At 38.3% G+C, this 17,298-nt stretch overlaps 1 protein-coding gene across 5 annotated transcripts in view; it reads left to right on the top strand.

Moving 5' to 3' along the window:
• The window catches only part of Phf8 (PHD finger protein 8), a 93,908-nt gene that overhangs the window by 15,199 nt on the left and 61,411 nt on the right, over positions 1-17,298 (top strand). For all 5 annotated transcript variants that reach the window (XM_087902907.1, XM_087902908.1, XM_087902906.1 and 2 more), the window contains exons 5-9: positions 479-639; positions 1,390-1,531; positions 3,416-3,602; positions 5,767-5,929; positions 17,087-17,174. In XM_087902907.1, the coding sequence (XP_087759033.1) occupies positions 479-639; positions 1,390-1,531; positions 3,416-3,602; positions 5,767-5,929; positions 17,087-17,174 (741 nt within the window). The remainder of the gene's footprint in view (positions 1-478; positions 640-1,389; positions 1,532-3,415; positions 3,603-5,766; positions 5,930-17,086; positions 17,175-17,298) is intronic.

The raw sequence follows: 17,298 nt of genomic DNA, 5'->3' as shown, positions 1-17,298 counted from the left end.
TCTACTATCTTTTTTTCTATCATGCCTAGGAGTTGAGGGAGGGGAAAGAATGTCATCAAAATATATTTTATGAAAAATTTAAAAAAGAATTTCCATTTTATAAGTGCATGTATTGAGAAAGTGTTTATATACTGTTTTGTAAAAAGTCAGTCTTTGTTCTCTTCACTAACATTTTAAATTGGATGTTGCTATTCTGGGTTAGAACAAATGAGTCAAAATTGTTAATTATATCTTTCCTTAGGTAAGCTATTGACTAGTTTCCTTTATTATTCAGAGAAGAGCAGTCTGTTCACCATATATTCCCACCTCTGTCAGTGACCTTGTCTCCTGCTTTGGAGAGGTCATTTCTTTTCTGGCATATGAGGTGTATGCCATATAAGACTCCCTCAGGAAGGCTATGTCCTTAACATGAGAAGTCATTAAGGCCTTTAGTGAACAAAATCTCAAAGTCAAGGTTTCTCTCCTGTGACCCACACAGCTCAGATGAAGTGATTCTGAAGCCCACGGGAAGTCAGCTAACGGTGGAATTCCTGGAAGAGAATAGTTTCAGTGTGCCTATCCTCGTCTTGAAGAAGGATGGATTGGGGATGACGCTGCCCTCTCCATCATTCACTGTGAGGGATGTGGAACACTATGTAGGTAAGACACCACAGACCCTTTTAACCATGACATTACCTATTCCCATCAAGACTTGAGTCATACTTGGTGTGGTGGCATATACTACCTTTAAGCCCAGCACCTGGAAAGCAGAGGCAGTCAAATATCTGTGAATTTGAGTCTAATCCATAGTGATTTCCAGAATAGCCAAGGCTACATAGAGAGAGCCTACCTCAAACATAACAGAAACAAAAGAACTTGATACACTTCTCTAATCTAGCCATCTTGAGAATATGATGTGAAGTGCCTTGCCCAGAGTCATTCTTTGGCAAGGCAAAGAGACAGAATTCTAGTCCATATTTTTTTCCATTTTAATTTTGTGTGTATGTGCGTGTGTGCATGCATAGCTAATGACAGTATTTGCTTTATTCTCTTCTATTAACAGATCAAACAAAATTAAGTTGGTCCCTCTCCCATTTTTTTAACCTGGCAAATTTTAGGTATCATTTTCTCTGACACATGTTCTTACATACTATTTATTACTGGAGCATAAGTTTGTGGGGAGAGTGGAAGAGAAGAAATAAAGAAGCATGTCCATGACCAATAGACTATATGAGAGTCCCTAACAGGCCTCCACCCAGATCTTGAGAAGAGGATGTGATAGATTCCTACTCTCTGCTCTGAACACATAAGTATCTGAAGACAGAATTCCTGAGTATAAGGCTAGGTGCTGGTGAGGTGACAAGAACTTTTTGGCCCTGAGATCTCTTGGTACTCATTTCTTTATTTTAGGTTCTGACAAAGAGATTGATGTGATTGATGTGGCCCGCCAGGCTGACTGCAAGATGAAACTCGGTGATTTTGTGAAATATTATTACAGTGGAAAGAGGGAAAAAGTCCTCAATGTCATTAGTTTGGAATTCTCTGATACCAGGTAAGAGAGGAAAGGTAACAAAACCCTTTCTATCTAACAAAAGCCTGATTGTCTAAATCTTGTAGATATACTTGAATTTATATTTTGGTTTGTTTCTTCCTTTGGAGTGGGAAGGTGGTATATACTTTGTAGGGTATTGATTCAACTTTATTAATACCTAAGCCAATTTGTTCTCCAGTTTTCTTTTCTTTACTTTTTTTTTTTCAGACAGGATTTCTCTGTATAGTCCTGGCTATCATGGAACTCACATTGTAGAGCAGGGTGACCTCGAACTCACAGAAATCCACCTGCCTCTGCCTCCTAAGTGCTGGGATAAAAGGCATGTATGTACTACTACCACCTGACTCTTCTCCAATTTCTAACATTAACTAGATTATACAGTATCTACTTTACTTAATTTGTCTCCTTCACTTTAGGACATCTTTCTTTGAACTCTTCCTAGTATTTATATTTTTGCCTCGTAAATGTCCTAACTAAGCCCTCAGTTTCTGGAAGTAGATTCTAAAATCTAAAAATTAAACATAAGTAGTTTTTCTAAAGGTAGGTTGCCTATGTTTAAAAGTGAAAGGTTGTAATCTTTAAAATATTCTGTCTATACTTATATACTTAGAACTGTGGTGAATACCAAGAAATTATAGCATACCTTTTTGTTATTAGAAAACTTACTGATTATTGACTATTGGCATATTAAGCTTTGAGATAATTTTAAAAAGTTAGATTTGCAAGAAGATGCAAAAATAGTGTACAGTAAGGTCCTATGTACTTTTCATTTTCTCACTGGCTTTTTGGGACCCTAGTCTATTTGTCTATTTGGATGCAAAGCTTCCTAGGACTGGATGTGGGGGGGCGGGGCTTGGACTTCCCACAGGGCAGGGTTCCCTGCCCTCTCTTAAGGAGGGAGGGGGAGGGAGAAGGATGAGTGGGAGAGCAGGAGGGGAATGGGAGGAGGGGAGGAAGTGTAAATTTTTTCAATGGAAAAATAAAATAAAAAAATAAAACCCTTACTGTTGCTTTTAAGATTAAAGAATCTAAAGATATTTAAAAACTATAGTTGCTTTATATATCACTTCATCCAGATAGCCTGTGAGATAGCTTTGAGATATGCAGAAAAGGGGAAAAAACTGGAACATACAGAAAATAAAGCCAGGGGACTAGGTTGCATGTGGATACGTGCTATACACATGAATGCATAATTTTTTGTTTAAATAGTTCGTAGAGATGAACTGCAGAGTTTTCATTGACTTTCCTGAAGGTCAAAACAAACAGGAGAGTATAATGTTCTAAAAGATTTGTGAGTTTATATAGGATAAAAACAGCCAAATTTATGGAACTGAGCTCCAGGAGGTTTCTGTAGTATAAGGGCTTTTCATAGAGAAGATATCAAGGTGGGGACAATGCAACTATTATAAACTACGTGCTGAATAAGTAGACAGAAAGTGAAATGATTACTATAACAATTTAGTAGTAGAACTGAGCACTTTCTACTGGGGAAGGATCTGGAGCTAGGACTTAGGAATCTGATGGAATAAGACTGAAATCAAGACTGGAGAGACGACTTAGCAATTAAGAGCACTGGCTACTCTTCCACAGGAACAGGTTCAATACTCAGCACCCACAAGGCAGCTCACAACTATCTATAACTCTGGTTCTGGGGCATCTGACACCTCACATAGACATACATGCAGGCAAAACACCAATACACATAAAATAAAAATAAATAAATTTAAAAAGACTACTGATCAAATTTATAGGAATAAATATTGCATATACCTTTGGGTTCTGTAGAGAAAATGATTTATTTGTCTTATCTGGCCAGGATATTTTATTCAGGCTTAAACTTTCAATTTTCAGTCAGTTTACAGGTCTTTTAACCTTCTTTACTAGGCTCTCAAACCTTGTGGAAACACCCAAGATCGTTCGCAAGTTGTCATGGGTGGAGAACTTGTGGCCAGAGGAAAGTGTCTTTGAGAGACCCAATGTACAGAAGTACTGCCTCATGAGTGTGCGGGATAGCTATACAGATTTTCACATTGACTTTGGTGGGACCTCAGTCTGGTACCATGTGCTTAAGGTAGGAATGACTATGACTTCTGGAGGTAGCCAGATGTATCTGCCTTTCATATTCTATTTGGGTAATACTTTAACATAATTAGCTCTATCAAGGTTTGTTACTTGGTAGAGGGGCCTCTAATTTTGGTGCTTAAGCAAAAAAGCTTTTGAAGGTAGGCATGGTGTCTTGTGCCTTGAATTCCAACACTTGGAGGGTAGAAGCAGGAAGGTTGCCATGAGTTAGAGGTCAGCCTGAGCTACATGATAAATTTCAGATCAGCTTGAGCTAAAGCATGAGATACTGTCTCAAAAATCCTCAAACCAAAACGAAGAACAACAAAAAAATAATACATGGGGATGGAGGCAAGCATGCATAAGAAGGCACACCTTTAATCCCAGCATTTGGGAGGCAGAGGCAGGCAGATGTCTGTGATTCAGATGTCAGCCTGGTTGTCAGCCTGGTCTCCATAGTGAGTTCTAGGACAGCCAGCGCTGTTATACAGAGAAACCCTGTAACCCCTCCCCCCCAAAAAACAAAACAAAACAAAAAGAAGGCCCTAGACTGCACCTTAGCTCTAAAATAATACTTTTTTTTGAGGTCTAGGGATAAAACTTAATGATGTACTGCTTATTAAACGTGTGCAAGACCCTGGTTTCTTTTTTTTTCTAGCACTGCAGAAGTAGTTGTTTGAATTACAATAGATTCCTTAAGATAGTCCCAACTGTTCCCTATTTAAAGGAACTAATTTCTATTATTTCTAATATTAGAAATTTCTAGTATTTCTTTTCTACCAATATGTATGAAAGCATCTATTTTCTTTAGAAATTCTTGATGAGTTTTCTCTCCCCCAAACTTTAATATGTGTACCATAGAATTCATTTATATGTTTGTGAATTTTGACAATTATATAACCACTTAATGGCCACAGATAAAACAGACATATTACAATTCTTTTCAAAGTAATAATTCCTATGATTTTCTTTTTAGTGGTTGTTATGATTTTATAATTACTGTATGGTGGCTATAAAAGATATTTGCAGTTAGGAAATCATTTTTTAAATAATTTTGATTATTTTCACCTGTTTAGTTATCTTATCAGAAGATCCAAGGAAGGAACAGAAAATTTGCTTTATGGTTGTTATGCAAAATGATCATATATCTTCAATTAGTTGTTTTCATTGGTTTATCATGAAGAATTGAAGCATGTAAATGAAAATGCTGTTATGCAAATGCATGTTTTAATATTTTCATGGAAAAATACAAGGATAATGAGATGATTTCCTCTGTGTTCTTCATCCATATTCACAAATGCTTTCATTTTCTTCTTCCAAAGCAAATGAAATAACGTTACTGTATACTTTTTCCTGAGACATTTGTGAGTAGTTTTAGACATAGTGTTTCTTTATCTAATAATTTATTATATAGTTCTTAAGAACAAAAGTATTTTCTTAACTAATTACAGGATAGTTATCAAAATCAGGAAATTGATATAATACTATTATTAGCCAATCTGTGAAGATTATCAATTTTCTCCAGTTGTACAGTACACATATCTAGTTTTGTAACATATAGTTTTCTATGTTTAAATTGATAATATATTAGTTAAGCTACCAGAGTTATCCTTATGCCAAGGTATGTTTTTCCCCCCCACCAAATTTTATCTATCATGATTATCCAAGCAAAACACAATTAGGAAGTAAAATATTCTTCCAACAGATAATCATCTAATGAAGAATAATCTTCTAAAAGTCCTTGGGCAGTTACTAAACTTTTAAAACTAGTAACTTTGATTGCAGGTGTGAGAAGGAATACTGTGTAATTGGCATTTAAAGGCAGATTCAATTTTTTTTCTCATCAGTAATATGGCCTTAAATTCTAGGACTAGTAGTATTGATCTTACCTATAGAGGCTATTTTTCATTTGGTATTACATCTAAAATAAGAGTGAGCATTTGGTATATATTTCTCCTAACAGTTTTGATTTAAATACCTCCTTCAAGTTGTTTTCATAAGTTTGAAGAAAATTTCAGCAGTGGATAAAAAAAGATATAAAAATTGAGAAATGGGTCTGGCATACTGCTATGGTTGTGAAGGATGGGAGAGAGATTTGACCCTTTGGAACATCTCTTTCCCCAGAAGGACATTGCTTGAAATCTTTGGTATGGTATCCTTTTGTTTTTTTTTAGGGTGAGAAGATCTTCTACCTGATCCGCCCCACAAATGCTAATCTGACTCTCTTTGAGTGTTGGAGCAGTTCCTCTAATCAGAACGAGATGTTCTTTGGTGACCAGGTGGAAAAGTGCTACAAGTGTTCTGTGAAGCAAGGACAAACACTTTTCATTCCTACAGGTCATTCCTGAGTCCCTCTAGAGGGGAGGATGGGAGGATGGGAAAGGCAGAAAGAAGGGAGATAGTAGCACTGCACCAAATCCTGCCCGTAATTTAACCTCATTATGTGAGATCTCTTTTTCTCATCATCTGAGAGGTTAAGAACTAGACCTCAAGAAAATTTATACGGTGGCCAGTAGGTAGTGTGGTTGTTTGTGGAGGCTGCACATGGCAGAGCAGGCAGGAGGAGGATGATTGACCTCTTTATACTGGGTTGATGTAAACTGGGTATAGATAGATGGAGTCAGCCCCCTGACTCTAGGGATAATAACTTCAAGGCTAATGTTCTAGTCAACAACGTTGAATGACCCAGGATGGAAACATCCTTTCTTAATAGTTCATGCCTGGGTTTTACTTCTTGAATTCTTAGGTCTCACGTAGATCTGAATTTGTGTATTTTGCTAGGCAGGTGTTGTACTGAGTTATATCCTGAGCCAAGTATGTACATTATTTTTGAAGAAATAGCCCTGTTGTCTCAATTTGGGGAGAGTTGATATCTGGAATCTAATTGAACAAGGTATCTCTGTTCAATTTAAATGGTCCTTGATTTTTTTTAATCAGGATTAAAATTAAATTTTCTTGAAATGTATAGTGAAAATATTTATTGAATAAGAGCATAGGGAAACACACCTGGAATCTTAGGTACTTGGGATACAGAGGCTGGAGGGTTGTGTTTTCAAGGCCAACCTGGGCAATTTAGTGAAAACTCCATCTAAAAACAAAACAAATACTTTAAAGATTTTGTGATTGTTTTCTAAGATAAGATCTCACTCTAAAATTCAGGCTGGCCTTGAACTCACAGAAATCTACTTGCCTCTGCCTCCCAACTGCTGGGATTAAAGGCTTGAGCCACCTTTATTGATAAACAAATGACTGGATTTCTCGTGTGAACCTGAAAAGTTGGGAGAGTTTTAATTTAGCATTTATTTTCTTTAACTTTATAAGGTTCTTTGCATTATCTAGCCCATGTTGCTTTTACCAGCAAAGCCATTTTTCCAGCCCCTATACACTTCACAGAGAGGGTAAGGCACATTGTTTTGAGGAAGGACCAAGGCCCTCCCTACTTTATCTAGGCTGAACAGGTATCTATCCAAAGAGAAAAGGTTCCCTAAAAGCCAGTACATGCAGTAGGGATAAATCCTGGTGCCACTGCCAATGGCCCCACAGTCTGCCCCAGCCATACAACTGTCAGCCACATTCGATGGTACTCTGCTGGTTCCTTTCCTGTCCGGCTGGAGTTGGTGAGCTCCTATTAGCTCAGGTAAACTGTTTCAGTGGGTGCCCCCATCATGGTCTTGACCTCTTTGCTCATAGTCTCACTCCTCCCACTCTTCAGCTGAACTTTGGGAGCTCAGCCCAGTGCTCTGCAGTGGGTCTCTGCCTCAGTTTTCATCAGTTGCTGGACGAAGGTTCTATGGTGACATTTAAGGTATTCATCAGTCTGACTACTACGCAAGTCAAGATCGGGCCCCCTCTCCACCATTGCTTAGGGTCTTGGCGCGGCCTGGATGCCGAGACTGGCGGGGGTTCCCGGGATTGAAACACGGAGACTTCTTTTCAGGTGGAAGAACAGCAACCTTTATTTTGCCCAGAGCTAAAACCTTTTATACCTCTAACTGCTTCTGTGGAGACCCACCAGCCAGAAAGAACACAAACATCCTTGTCAATTACAGACCACAAGGAAGTTCCACTGTCAGGGGGAGTGAGGGCAGCTGGATCACAACAGGGTCTTAGCTGGGGTCATTCTTCTGGATTTCTGGCAATTTCTCGAGATCCAGGTTTCCTGCTAACTCCATAATGTCTCCCTCAATCAAGCTATCTCTTTCCTTGCTCTAATCTCTGTCCTTCCTCCATCTTGACTATCCTATTCTCTCAAGTTCTCCTCACTGCTCCCCTTCTCCCCTCCTCTTGCCCTGCCTCCCTCCCTTCTCCCTCACCCCCCTGCTCCCAATGTTCTCAGGAGATCTTGTCTATTTCACCTTCCCAAGGGGGAAACAGTTACTTTTTTTGTTTTTCTCCCAGGCTGTTAACAACAAATTTTTTACTATGGACTTGCCTCTTTTGAGTATTTTATGTAAATGTGATTGTGTTCCATAAAAATGTATTGTTGTCTTTTGTTTCTGTTTTTTTTCACTCTGCATATATGCAGAGTTCATCCATGTCACAGCATTTGTTGTCACTTTAATAGTTCTTGAGATGGGACCTCATTTAGCCCAGGCTGGCCTTGAACTCAGCTGTATAGCTGAAGTTGGCCTTGAACTATTGATTCTCCTGTCTCTACCTTCTGAGTGGTGGGATTACAAGTGGTTACCTCCTATCCTGTTTTCTCTTTAGACAGCTTCATGTGATCTTGGAATTTGCTCTGTAGTCCAGCCTCACCTCAAACATGAAATATTTTGTCAGCTTCAAAAGTATGTGATTACAAGCATGTGACATGTTACTTTACTACTTTCTTTTTTTTTTTTGATGGCAAAACAATCTTTCCCACCCCCGCTCCACCCTGTAACAGAGTCTCATGTACTCATTTGCTGTGTAGCCATGGATAATCTTGAACTTGTACTCCTATTGCCTCCATCTCCTTGAGTACTATGATTATAGGTTTGCACCACCATGCCTAATTTTTGCATTTATGTAGTGCTAGAAATCAAATACAAGGCTTTGCTCATGCTAAGCAAGGCATCTACCAGCTACAACTGGAACTACAACTCCAGTCCCTGCAAAATATTATATGAATTATGCTACATATTTCCCTTTTTTTATTGATTTTATTGAGCTATACATTTTTCTCTGCTCCTCTCCCTTTCTCTCACCTCCCGTTCAACCTCTCCCATGATCCCCATGCTCCTGATTTGCTCAGGAGATCTTTCTTGTCTTTTTCTACTTCACATGTAGATTAGATCTATGTATGTCCTTACGGTCCTCATTATTATCAAAGTTCTCTGGGATTGTGATTTGTAGGCTGGTTTTCTTTGCTTTGTGTTTAAAAACCACCTATGAGTCCATATGATAATTATCTTTCTGGGTCTGGGTTACCTCACTCAATATGATGTTTTTAGCTCCATCCATTTGCCCGCAAATTTTAAGATGTCATTATTTTTTCTGCTGTGTAATACTCCATTGTATAAATGTACCACATTTTCCTTATCCATTCTTTGGTAAAGGGGCATTTAGGTTGTTTCCAGGTTCTGGCTATGACAGGCAGTGCTGCTATGAACATAGTTGAGGACATGTCCTTGTGGTACGATAGATAATCCTTCGGATATATACTCAAGGGTGGTATTACTGGGTCCTGAGGAAGGTTGTTTCCTAATTTTCTGAGAAGTTGCCATGCTGATATCCAAAGAGGCTGTACCAGCTTGTAGTCCCACCAACAATGCAGAAGTGTTCCCTTTACCCCACATCCTCTCCAACATAAGTTGTCACCAGTGTTTTTGATCTTGGCCATTCTTACAGGTTAAGATGGAATCTCAGAGATGTTTTGATTTGCAGTTCTCTGATGACTAAGGATGTTGAACATTTCCTTAAGTGTCTTTCAGCCATTTTACATTCCTCTGTTGAGGGTCCTTCCTTCCCTCCCCTCCCCTCCCCTCCCCTCCCCTTCTCCTTCCTTTCTTTCAACAGGGTTTCTCTGTGTAGCAACCCTGGCTGTCCCAAAACTCACTCTGTAGACCAGGCTGGCCTTGAACTCACAGAGATCTGCCTACCTCTGCCTCCCGAGTTCTGGGATTAAAGGCATAAGGCATGCGCTACCACCACTGCCCAGCTTACTTTTGTGTATGTGAAACACAGTAAGTTTTCTTAGAGTTTTTAACAGAAGCATATTAGGAACATTACTAGTGGCTACACTACTGAAGAAAAGCTCTATCTTTATCAACCATTAATTGCATATAAATTTTCAAAGGGAAGTATGACCCCATGAACACTTCATCCTTCTATGACTGCATGTTGGAGAGCCCAATCTCATACACAAGTAATCACAGCTGCTGAGTTTGAGTGGAAAAAAAGTGAACAGTCTTGTCATGCCTTGATAAACTGTTCCATACTTCTCATCTACTTCCTCCAATCACATTTTGTTTGTTTTTATTCACATTTGCGTTGTTTCTGTTTTCTTTTTTATCTTGGTACTGGGGATTGAAAGCAAAGCCTTGTGAATGCTATGAAAGTACTCTACCACTGAGCTATTTCCACGGCCACTATTCATTTTTTTTTAATCCTACTTAATATTTTTTAAGACAGGATCCCATTAAGTTGTCCAGGTTGGCCTCAGCTTCTTGAGCAGCTGAGGTTATTATTACATGAGGAGCGGGGCTCCTTGTTTGTCCCAGCTGCCCGGCTAGCTTACACCCGAAATAGCGACACAGAAACTGTATTAATTAAAACACTACTTGGCCATTAGTTCTAACTTCTTATTGGCTAACTCTTACACATTAGTTTAACCCATCTCCATGAATGGCAGTGGCTTACCAGAGATTCTAATCAGCGTCCATCTGAGGTGGAGGATCCATGGCTTCTCTCTCTCTGCCCTTCCTCCTCCAGCATTCAGTTCTGTTTTCTCTGTCTACCTAAGTTCTGCCCTATCAACTAGACCAAGGCAGTTTTCTTTATTCATTAACCAATGAAAGCAACGCACAAACAGAAGGAACTCTTACACCAGGTTATAATTATGTGCCAGACATCCTAGCTTGGAATAATTATTGGCTATTATGAATAATGCTACTATGAGTATTTGTGTACAAGTTAATGTGCCAGTATAGTTAATTGAATATTCCCAATGAAAAATCTGGAATCCAACCAGCCAGTAGTGATGCATGCCTTTAATCCCAACACTTGGGAGTCCAAAATTATGTAATAGTCTGAAACCCCGAAATCATGTTTTATGAGTTTATTTTCTGTGTGCAGTATATGTACACAGTTCTCTGTGCACAACTGTTATGTTGGTGTGTATGCACATGGGAATCCAGAATTTGATATCAGCTGTCTTCTATAGTTGTCCTTCACCTTATTTTTTAAATTACAGTGTTTTTATGTGAGTCTTTTGCCTACGTGTAAGTATATGTGTCATGTGCTTGCCTTGTCCCTTTGGAGCCCTGAATTAAGCAATTGAATCCCTTGAAATTGGAGTTACAGACAGTCGTGAGCTACTGTGTGGGTGCTATGGATTGAAGCCAGGTTCTCTGGAAAAGTAGCCAATGTTCTTAATCCCCAAGCCATTTATCTCTAGCCCATCACCTTATTTTTATTTATTTATTTTGGTTTCTTTGAGACAGGGTTTCTCTGTGGCTTTGGAGCCAGTACTGGAACCAGTTCTATAGACCAGGCTGGCCTTGAACTCACAGAGATCCACCTGCCTCTGACTACCTAGAGCTGTGATTAAAGGCAGGCACCACAACTGCCCGGCCCATTACCTTATTTTGAGACATAATTTCTCACTAAACTAGACTAGCTGTAACAAGTCTGACAAGTCCTTCTTTCTCCAAGCTCCCCAGTGCTGGAGTTATAGACATACTGCTGTGCTTAGATTTTTACATGGATGCTTGGGATCTGAATTTAGGTCCTTGCTCTTGCATGGCAAGTACTTTACTGACTGAGACTTTTTGAGAGCCAAAGCAACTCTCCAAATAGAAAATTTCACATCTGACTAATGAGATAGGGTCATGCTCAAAGACATAAGTCCATTAAATTACGTAAAATTTCCTTCAGGCTGTTTGTTTAAAGTACATTAGAATCATAAATATTTTGTTTAGACTTGAGTCTCATTCCCAGAATAACTCTCTTTATCCTCAAGATATCTATGTATTTGCAAATACTCCAAAATTTTTAAAATGTCCCAAGTCTGCAATACTTTTGATCTGAAGTATTTTAGATAAGGTATTTGTTCGCCTTGTATTTTCAGATTTCTTGTTTATCTGTTTGGGAGAGGAATGCCTTAATCATGTGGTAACTCCATAGTTTGCCTTTTTGTGGACCTGCTAAGCTGTTATCAAAGTATATGTGTGTACTATTTTACATCCCAGATAGCAAAATATAAGGGTTCTACTTTCTTCATATTTTCTCCAATGTTTATCATTTCTGTCTTTATGATCATAGCAATCCTAGTGTGAGTAGTGGTGTAACACTGAGATTCTAGTTTGTGTTTTCCATAATGATTATTCATGTTGACCATCGTGAAAAAAACTTCTGTACTTTATAGATCTTTGTGCTTTGGTATTTTGTGGAATCATTTACTTACTCTCTGATTAGTTAATATTTTTCTTGCTACAAGGGTTCATTATATTCTTTTATTATGTCTATATCAGATATATTTTCAAAAATATTTTTCTTCAGTTTATTTTTTTGACATTTTTAATACATTAGAAACTGATACATTGACAATTCCATACATCACACACACACACACACACACACACATTTCATTCATGCCCCCCAATTATCTTCTGTTATTCTCTCTCTCTGCTGAATTCCTTTTTCCAAACAAGTATTCCTCCTAGTTTCACATCTGTGTGTGTGCTCCTGCATTTAATTAAGGTTGTTTAAATGAGGGTTGTTTACATGAGCATGGATGGAGATTATTTTACCAGTGACGGTGTCTCCCTCTTAGCAGCCATTAACTACCTAGAGCTCCCAGAAAGAGTTGAGTCTTTGATATTCTTTGATAGTATCTTATAAAACATGAAAGTTGTGAATTCTATCCAGTTTATCTGTTTTTCTTGTCCAGTTTCTTTTTCTTTGTTTGCTCATGTTATTGGTATCCTATATATTGTCATAATGGTTTACAGGGTGGTTTGTGGGGTTTTTTGTTTGTCTCACTCAGGTTGTACTCAATCTTACCAGGCCTCAAACCTGTGACCTTGCTGCCTTAGCTTTTTGATCGATGGGATTATATTATACTATTATAAGTATTGGTAACTCAAGGTCATGAATACTTATAAATATTTTGTAGGGTTTTTATTTGGAGACATTGCTTTCCTCAGATTATATTTTGTCTGCTTTGTACTTCAGCTAGCCTCAAACCTGTCATCTTCCTGCCTTAGCCTTCTGATTATGTGTCACAGTCTCCATTTTAGTTTTGGCTCTTATATTTATCTTTTTATTAATTTTGAGTTTGTTTATATATATAGTTTGAGGTGAGAATCTAGTTTCATTCTTCAGCATGTTGGCATCTAGTTGTTCCAGACTATCCTGAAAATAATTTTTTTCTCACTGAATTGTCTTGATCTCTGTCTCAAAAATTGCTTGATCTGAGGTTCAAGTTGTAGTTTAGTGGTACAGTGCTTCCATAGTATGTTCAAGGCCCTGGGCTTGCTCCCCAGTATTGCAAAACCAAAAAAAAAAAAAAAAAAAAAAACAATCAGGACAAGTCAGTTGACCATATGTGCATTTATATTTTGGATCTTAAATCTTCCATTGTTTTATATGTCTGTTCTTATGATAATGTATACTTCTTTTATTACTATACATTTGTAGTAAGTTTTGAAGTTGGGAATTGTCAGTCCTCTAACTCTGTATATCTTTGACAAGGTTGGTTTGTTAGGATCCCTTGACTTTTCATATGAATTTTTAGGTTTAGAATTTGTGGTGGTTTTTAGTGGCTTATTTGCTTTAGTTTTTTGTTTGTTTGTTTTAGTGGTTGCTAATATATGTGTGTGTGAGTGCGTGCATGCGTGTGTGTGTGTGTGTGTGTGTATGTATATATAGAGAGAGTCTATCATAGATTACTGGTGTTGATGTTTTACCAGTTCGAAAGGTTTTTGTTATACCTAGAGGCATAAAGAGAAAAAAAAACAGTTTGAATCTAATGGCTCTCGGATAATAACTGGGGTAGTCATCAATCCAATCACAGGATGACCAGTTTAGGCTATGTATCTACCACTGCCAGGAGTCTTAGCTGAGGCCTTGTTTGTAGACTTAGGGGAGTTTCTCTTGCATCAGACTTCAACCTGAAAAGTCCCCCTTTCCAGTCATCTCTGTCAGCACTCTCCTTTTCCACCCATCCCTCAATCAGATCCCTCATGTTTCTATGCCCCCAGTATACTCAGGAAATCTCTATTTCCCCTTCTCAGAAAGATCCATGTGTCCTTTCTTGGTCCCTCCTTGTTACTTAGTCTCTCTGGGTCTGTGCATTGTAGCATGGTTATTCTTTACAGTTCACTTATGAGTGAGTACATACCGTGTTTATCTTTCTAGGTGGGTTACCATCCATTTGCCTTCAAATTTTCTGATGTCATGTTTCTAACAGCTGAGTAATACTCTTGTACAAATGTACCAACTTTCCTTTATCATTCTTTGGCTGAGGGACATCTAGATTGTTTCCAGATTCTGGCTATTACAAATAAAACTGCTATAAACATAGTTGAGCAAGTGTTTTTGTGGTATGATTGAGCATCCTTTGGATATATGCACAAGATACAGCTGGATCTTTAGGTTCCCAATTTTCTGAGAAACTGCCGTATTAATTTCCAGAGCAGCTGTACAAGTTTACATTCCCACTAGCAATGAAGGAATGTTCCCATTGCTCTACATTCTCTTCAGCATAAGCTTCCATTTGTGTTTTTGATTGTAGCCATTCTGATAGGTGTAAGATGGAATCACAAAGTCATTTTGATTTGCATTTCCCTGATAGCTAAAGATGATGAATATTTCTTTAACTGTTTCTCAGACATTTGAGATTCTTCTGTTGAGAATTCTCTTTTTAGATATATCTGTACCCCCTTTTTAAATTGGATTATTCGTGTTTTGATGTCTAGTTTCTTGAGTTCTTTATATATTTAGGAGATCAGCCCTCTGTCTGACGTGAGGTTGGTGAAATTATTTTCCCTTTCTGTTGACTGCCGTTCTTTCCCATTGACAGTGTCCTTTGCCTTTTCAGTCTCATGAGGTTCCATTTATTAATTGCCAATCTTAAATGTCTATGCTTCTGGTGTTCTGTTCAGAAATTTGCCTTCTATGCCAATGCGTTTAAGGCTCTTCACCACTTTCTCTTCTCTCGGCTTCAGTGTAACTGGATTTATGTTGAGGTCTTTGATCCACTTAGACTTGAGCAGGGTGATAGATATAGATCTATTTTCATTCCTCTACATGTTAACATCTGGTTATGCTAGCACCATTTGTTGAAGATGTTTTTTTTCTTCCTTGTATAGTTTTGGCTTGTCAAAAATAAAGAGGTGTATGAATTTACTTCTGGGTCATTGATTCACTTTCATTGATCCACCTGTCTGTTTTTATACCAATACCAAGCTGTTTTTATTACTGTAACTCTGAAGTAGAACTTGAAATTAGGGATGGTGATACTTCCAGAAGTTCTTATATTGTATAGGTTTGTTTTAGCTATCCTAGGGTTTTTGTTTTTCTATATAAAGCTGAGTATTGTTCTTTCAATATCTATAAAGAATTATGTTGGAATTTGATGGGGATTGCATCACATCTGCAAATTGCTTTTGCTAAGATGGCCATTTTTACTATGTTAATCCTACGGATCCATGAGTGTGGGAGATCTTTCCATCTTCTTGTATCTTCTCCAATTTCTTTCTTCGAAGTCTTGAAGTTCTTGGCATACAGGTCTTTCATTTACTTACTTATACCAAGATATTTTATATTGTTTGTAGCTATTGTGAAGGGTGTTGTTTACCTGATTTCTTTCTCAGTCTTTTTATCATTTGTACATAAAAGGGGATCTGACTTTTTTTTAGTTAATCTTGTATCCAGACAGTTTGCTAAAGGTGTTTATCAGCTGCAGGAGTTCCTGGTAGAATTTTTGGGGTTGCTTATGTATACTATCAAGTCATCTGCAAATAGCAATACTTTGTCTTCTTTCCAATTTGTATTCCCTTGATCTCTTTTTGTTGTCTTACTGCTCTAGCTAGAACTTTGAATACTACATATTGAATAGATATGGAGAGAGTGGTTGAGTGCTTGTTGTATATTGCCTTTATTATGTTTTGGTATATTCTTTGTATCCCTGATCTCCCCAAGACTTGTATCATGAAAGGGTGCTGGATTTTGCCAAAGGCTTTTCAGCATCTAATGAGATTATTAAACATTGGGCAGAGTTTGGGGAGTCCTACTCAGAGGAAGGAGGGATTGTAACAGCCAAGTGTATAAGGGAAATCACAAGAGAACCCACAGTAACATCTAACCTGACTCATGGGAACTTAGAGTCTGAACCAACAACAAGGGAGCCTGCATGGAACCTACCTAGGCCCTCTGCAAATATGTGACAATTATGTAGCTTGGTCTATTTGTGGAACTCCTGGCTTTGGAAGTAAGGGTGCTTTGGGTGGCTCTTGGGAACCTATTCCTCTTGCTGGAATGCCTTGCCCAGCCTGAATACAGGGGGAGGTGGTTGGTCTTATGGCAGCTTGATATGTTCCATGCTTTCCTGAAGCTCATGGGAGGCCTGCCCCTTTCTGAGTGAATAAAGATGAGGGGTGAATTGTGTAGATGGGGAGGGAGGGGAGGCTGCCATTGGGATGTAAAATAAATAAACTATAAAGAAGAACGCTGGGCAGTGGTGGCACACGCCTTCAATCCCAGTATTAGGGAGGCAGACGTAGGTAGATCTCTGTGAGTTTGAGGCCAGTCTGGTCTACAGAGTGAGTTCCAAGACAGGCTTCAAAGGTACACAGAGAAACCCTGTCGAGAAAAGCAAAACAAAACAAAAGGTCAGTTTGGAATAGTAGTCAGTATGAGAGATAAGGAGGGACACAGACTTTCTGGATTAAGGAATGCAAACGGAGATCAATATAGAACATATTTAAGGAAAAAACATAATGTTGCAAAATTGGATCAAAGGCAAGGAGATTTAATAATTGTGCTCTAGTGGTATGCATTTTAGAAAGAATAGTCCTAGCAAAAGAGTGATGTTCTTTTAGATAAGAGAGGGTAGGTAAAGCAGTGGAAAGAGTTTTGAAGTAAAGAGAGGATACGTAGAAGTGCATTAACTTCATAAGTTGATTCTGTTCAGAGTTGCAATAGTGACAGAGTTTACACCTGTTTAGATATTGCCACAGTGAAACAAATAAGAGTATTATATGGAGTTAGGGTTAAACTGGGTAAGCACTGAGGTATCCAAAGCAAGAAATGCCTTCTGCTAGCTGTGACCTTTGCCGCCTTATACTACAGGATGGATTCATGCCGTGCTGACCCCTGTGGACTGCCTAGCATTTGGAGGGAACTTCTTACACAGCCTTAACATTGAAATGCAGCTCAAGTGAGTTCTGAAGTTGTCCATTCTTGTGTGCTGTGGTGCTTATGTTTTCCCCTTGAGTAGGGAATGCAGTATAGTAAGATGAAGACAACCAGAAAGTATCTTTTTCTTTTGTGTATGTGTGGTT

Source organism: Myodes glareolus, chromosome X (genome assembly GCF_982192425.1).
Source record: "Myodes glareolus chromosome X, mMyoGla1.1, whole genome shotgun sequence".
Classification (NCBI taxonomy): domain Eukaryota; kingdom Metazoa; phylum Chordata; class Mammalia; order Rodentia; family Cricetidae; genus Myodes; species Myodes glareolus.
Note: the sequence above shows the minus strand (reverse complement) of the source record. Positions and strands in the feature narration are given on the sequence as shown.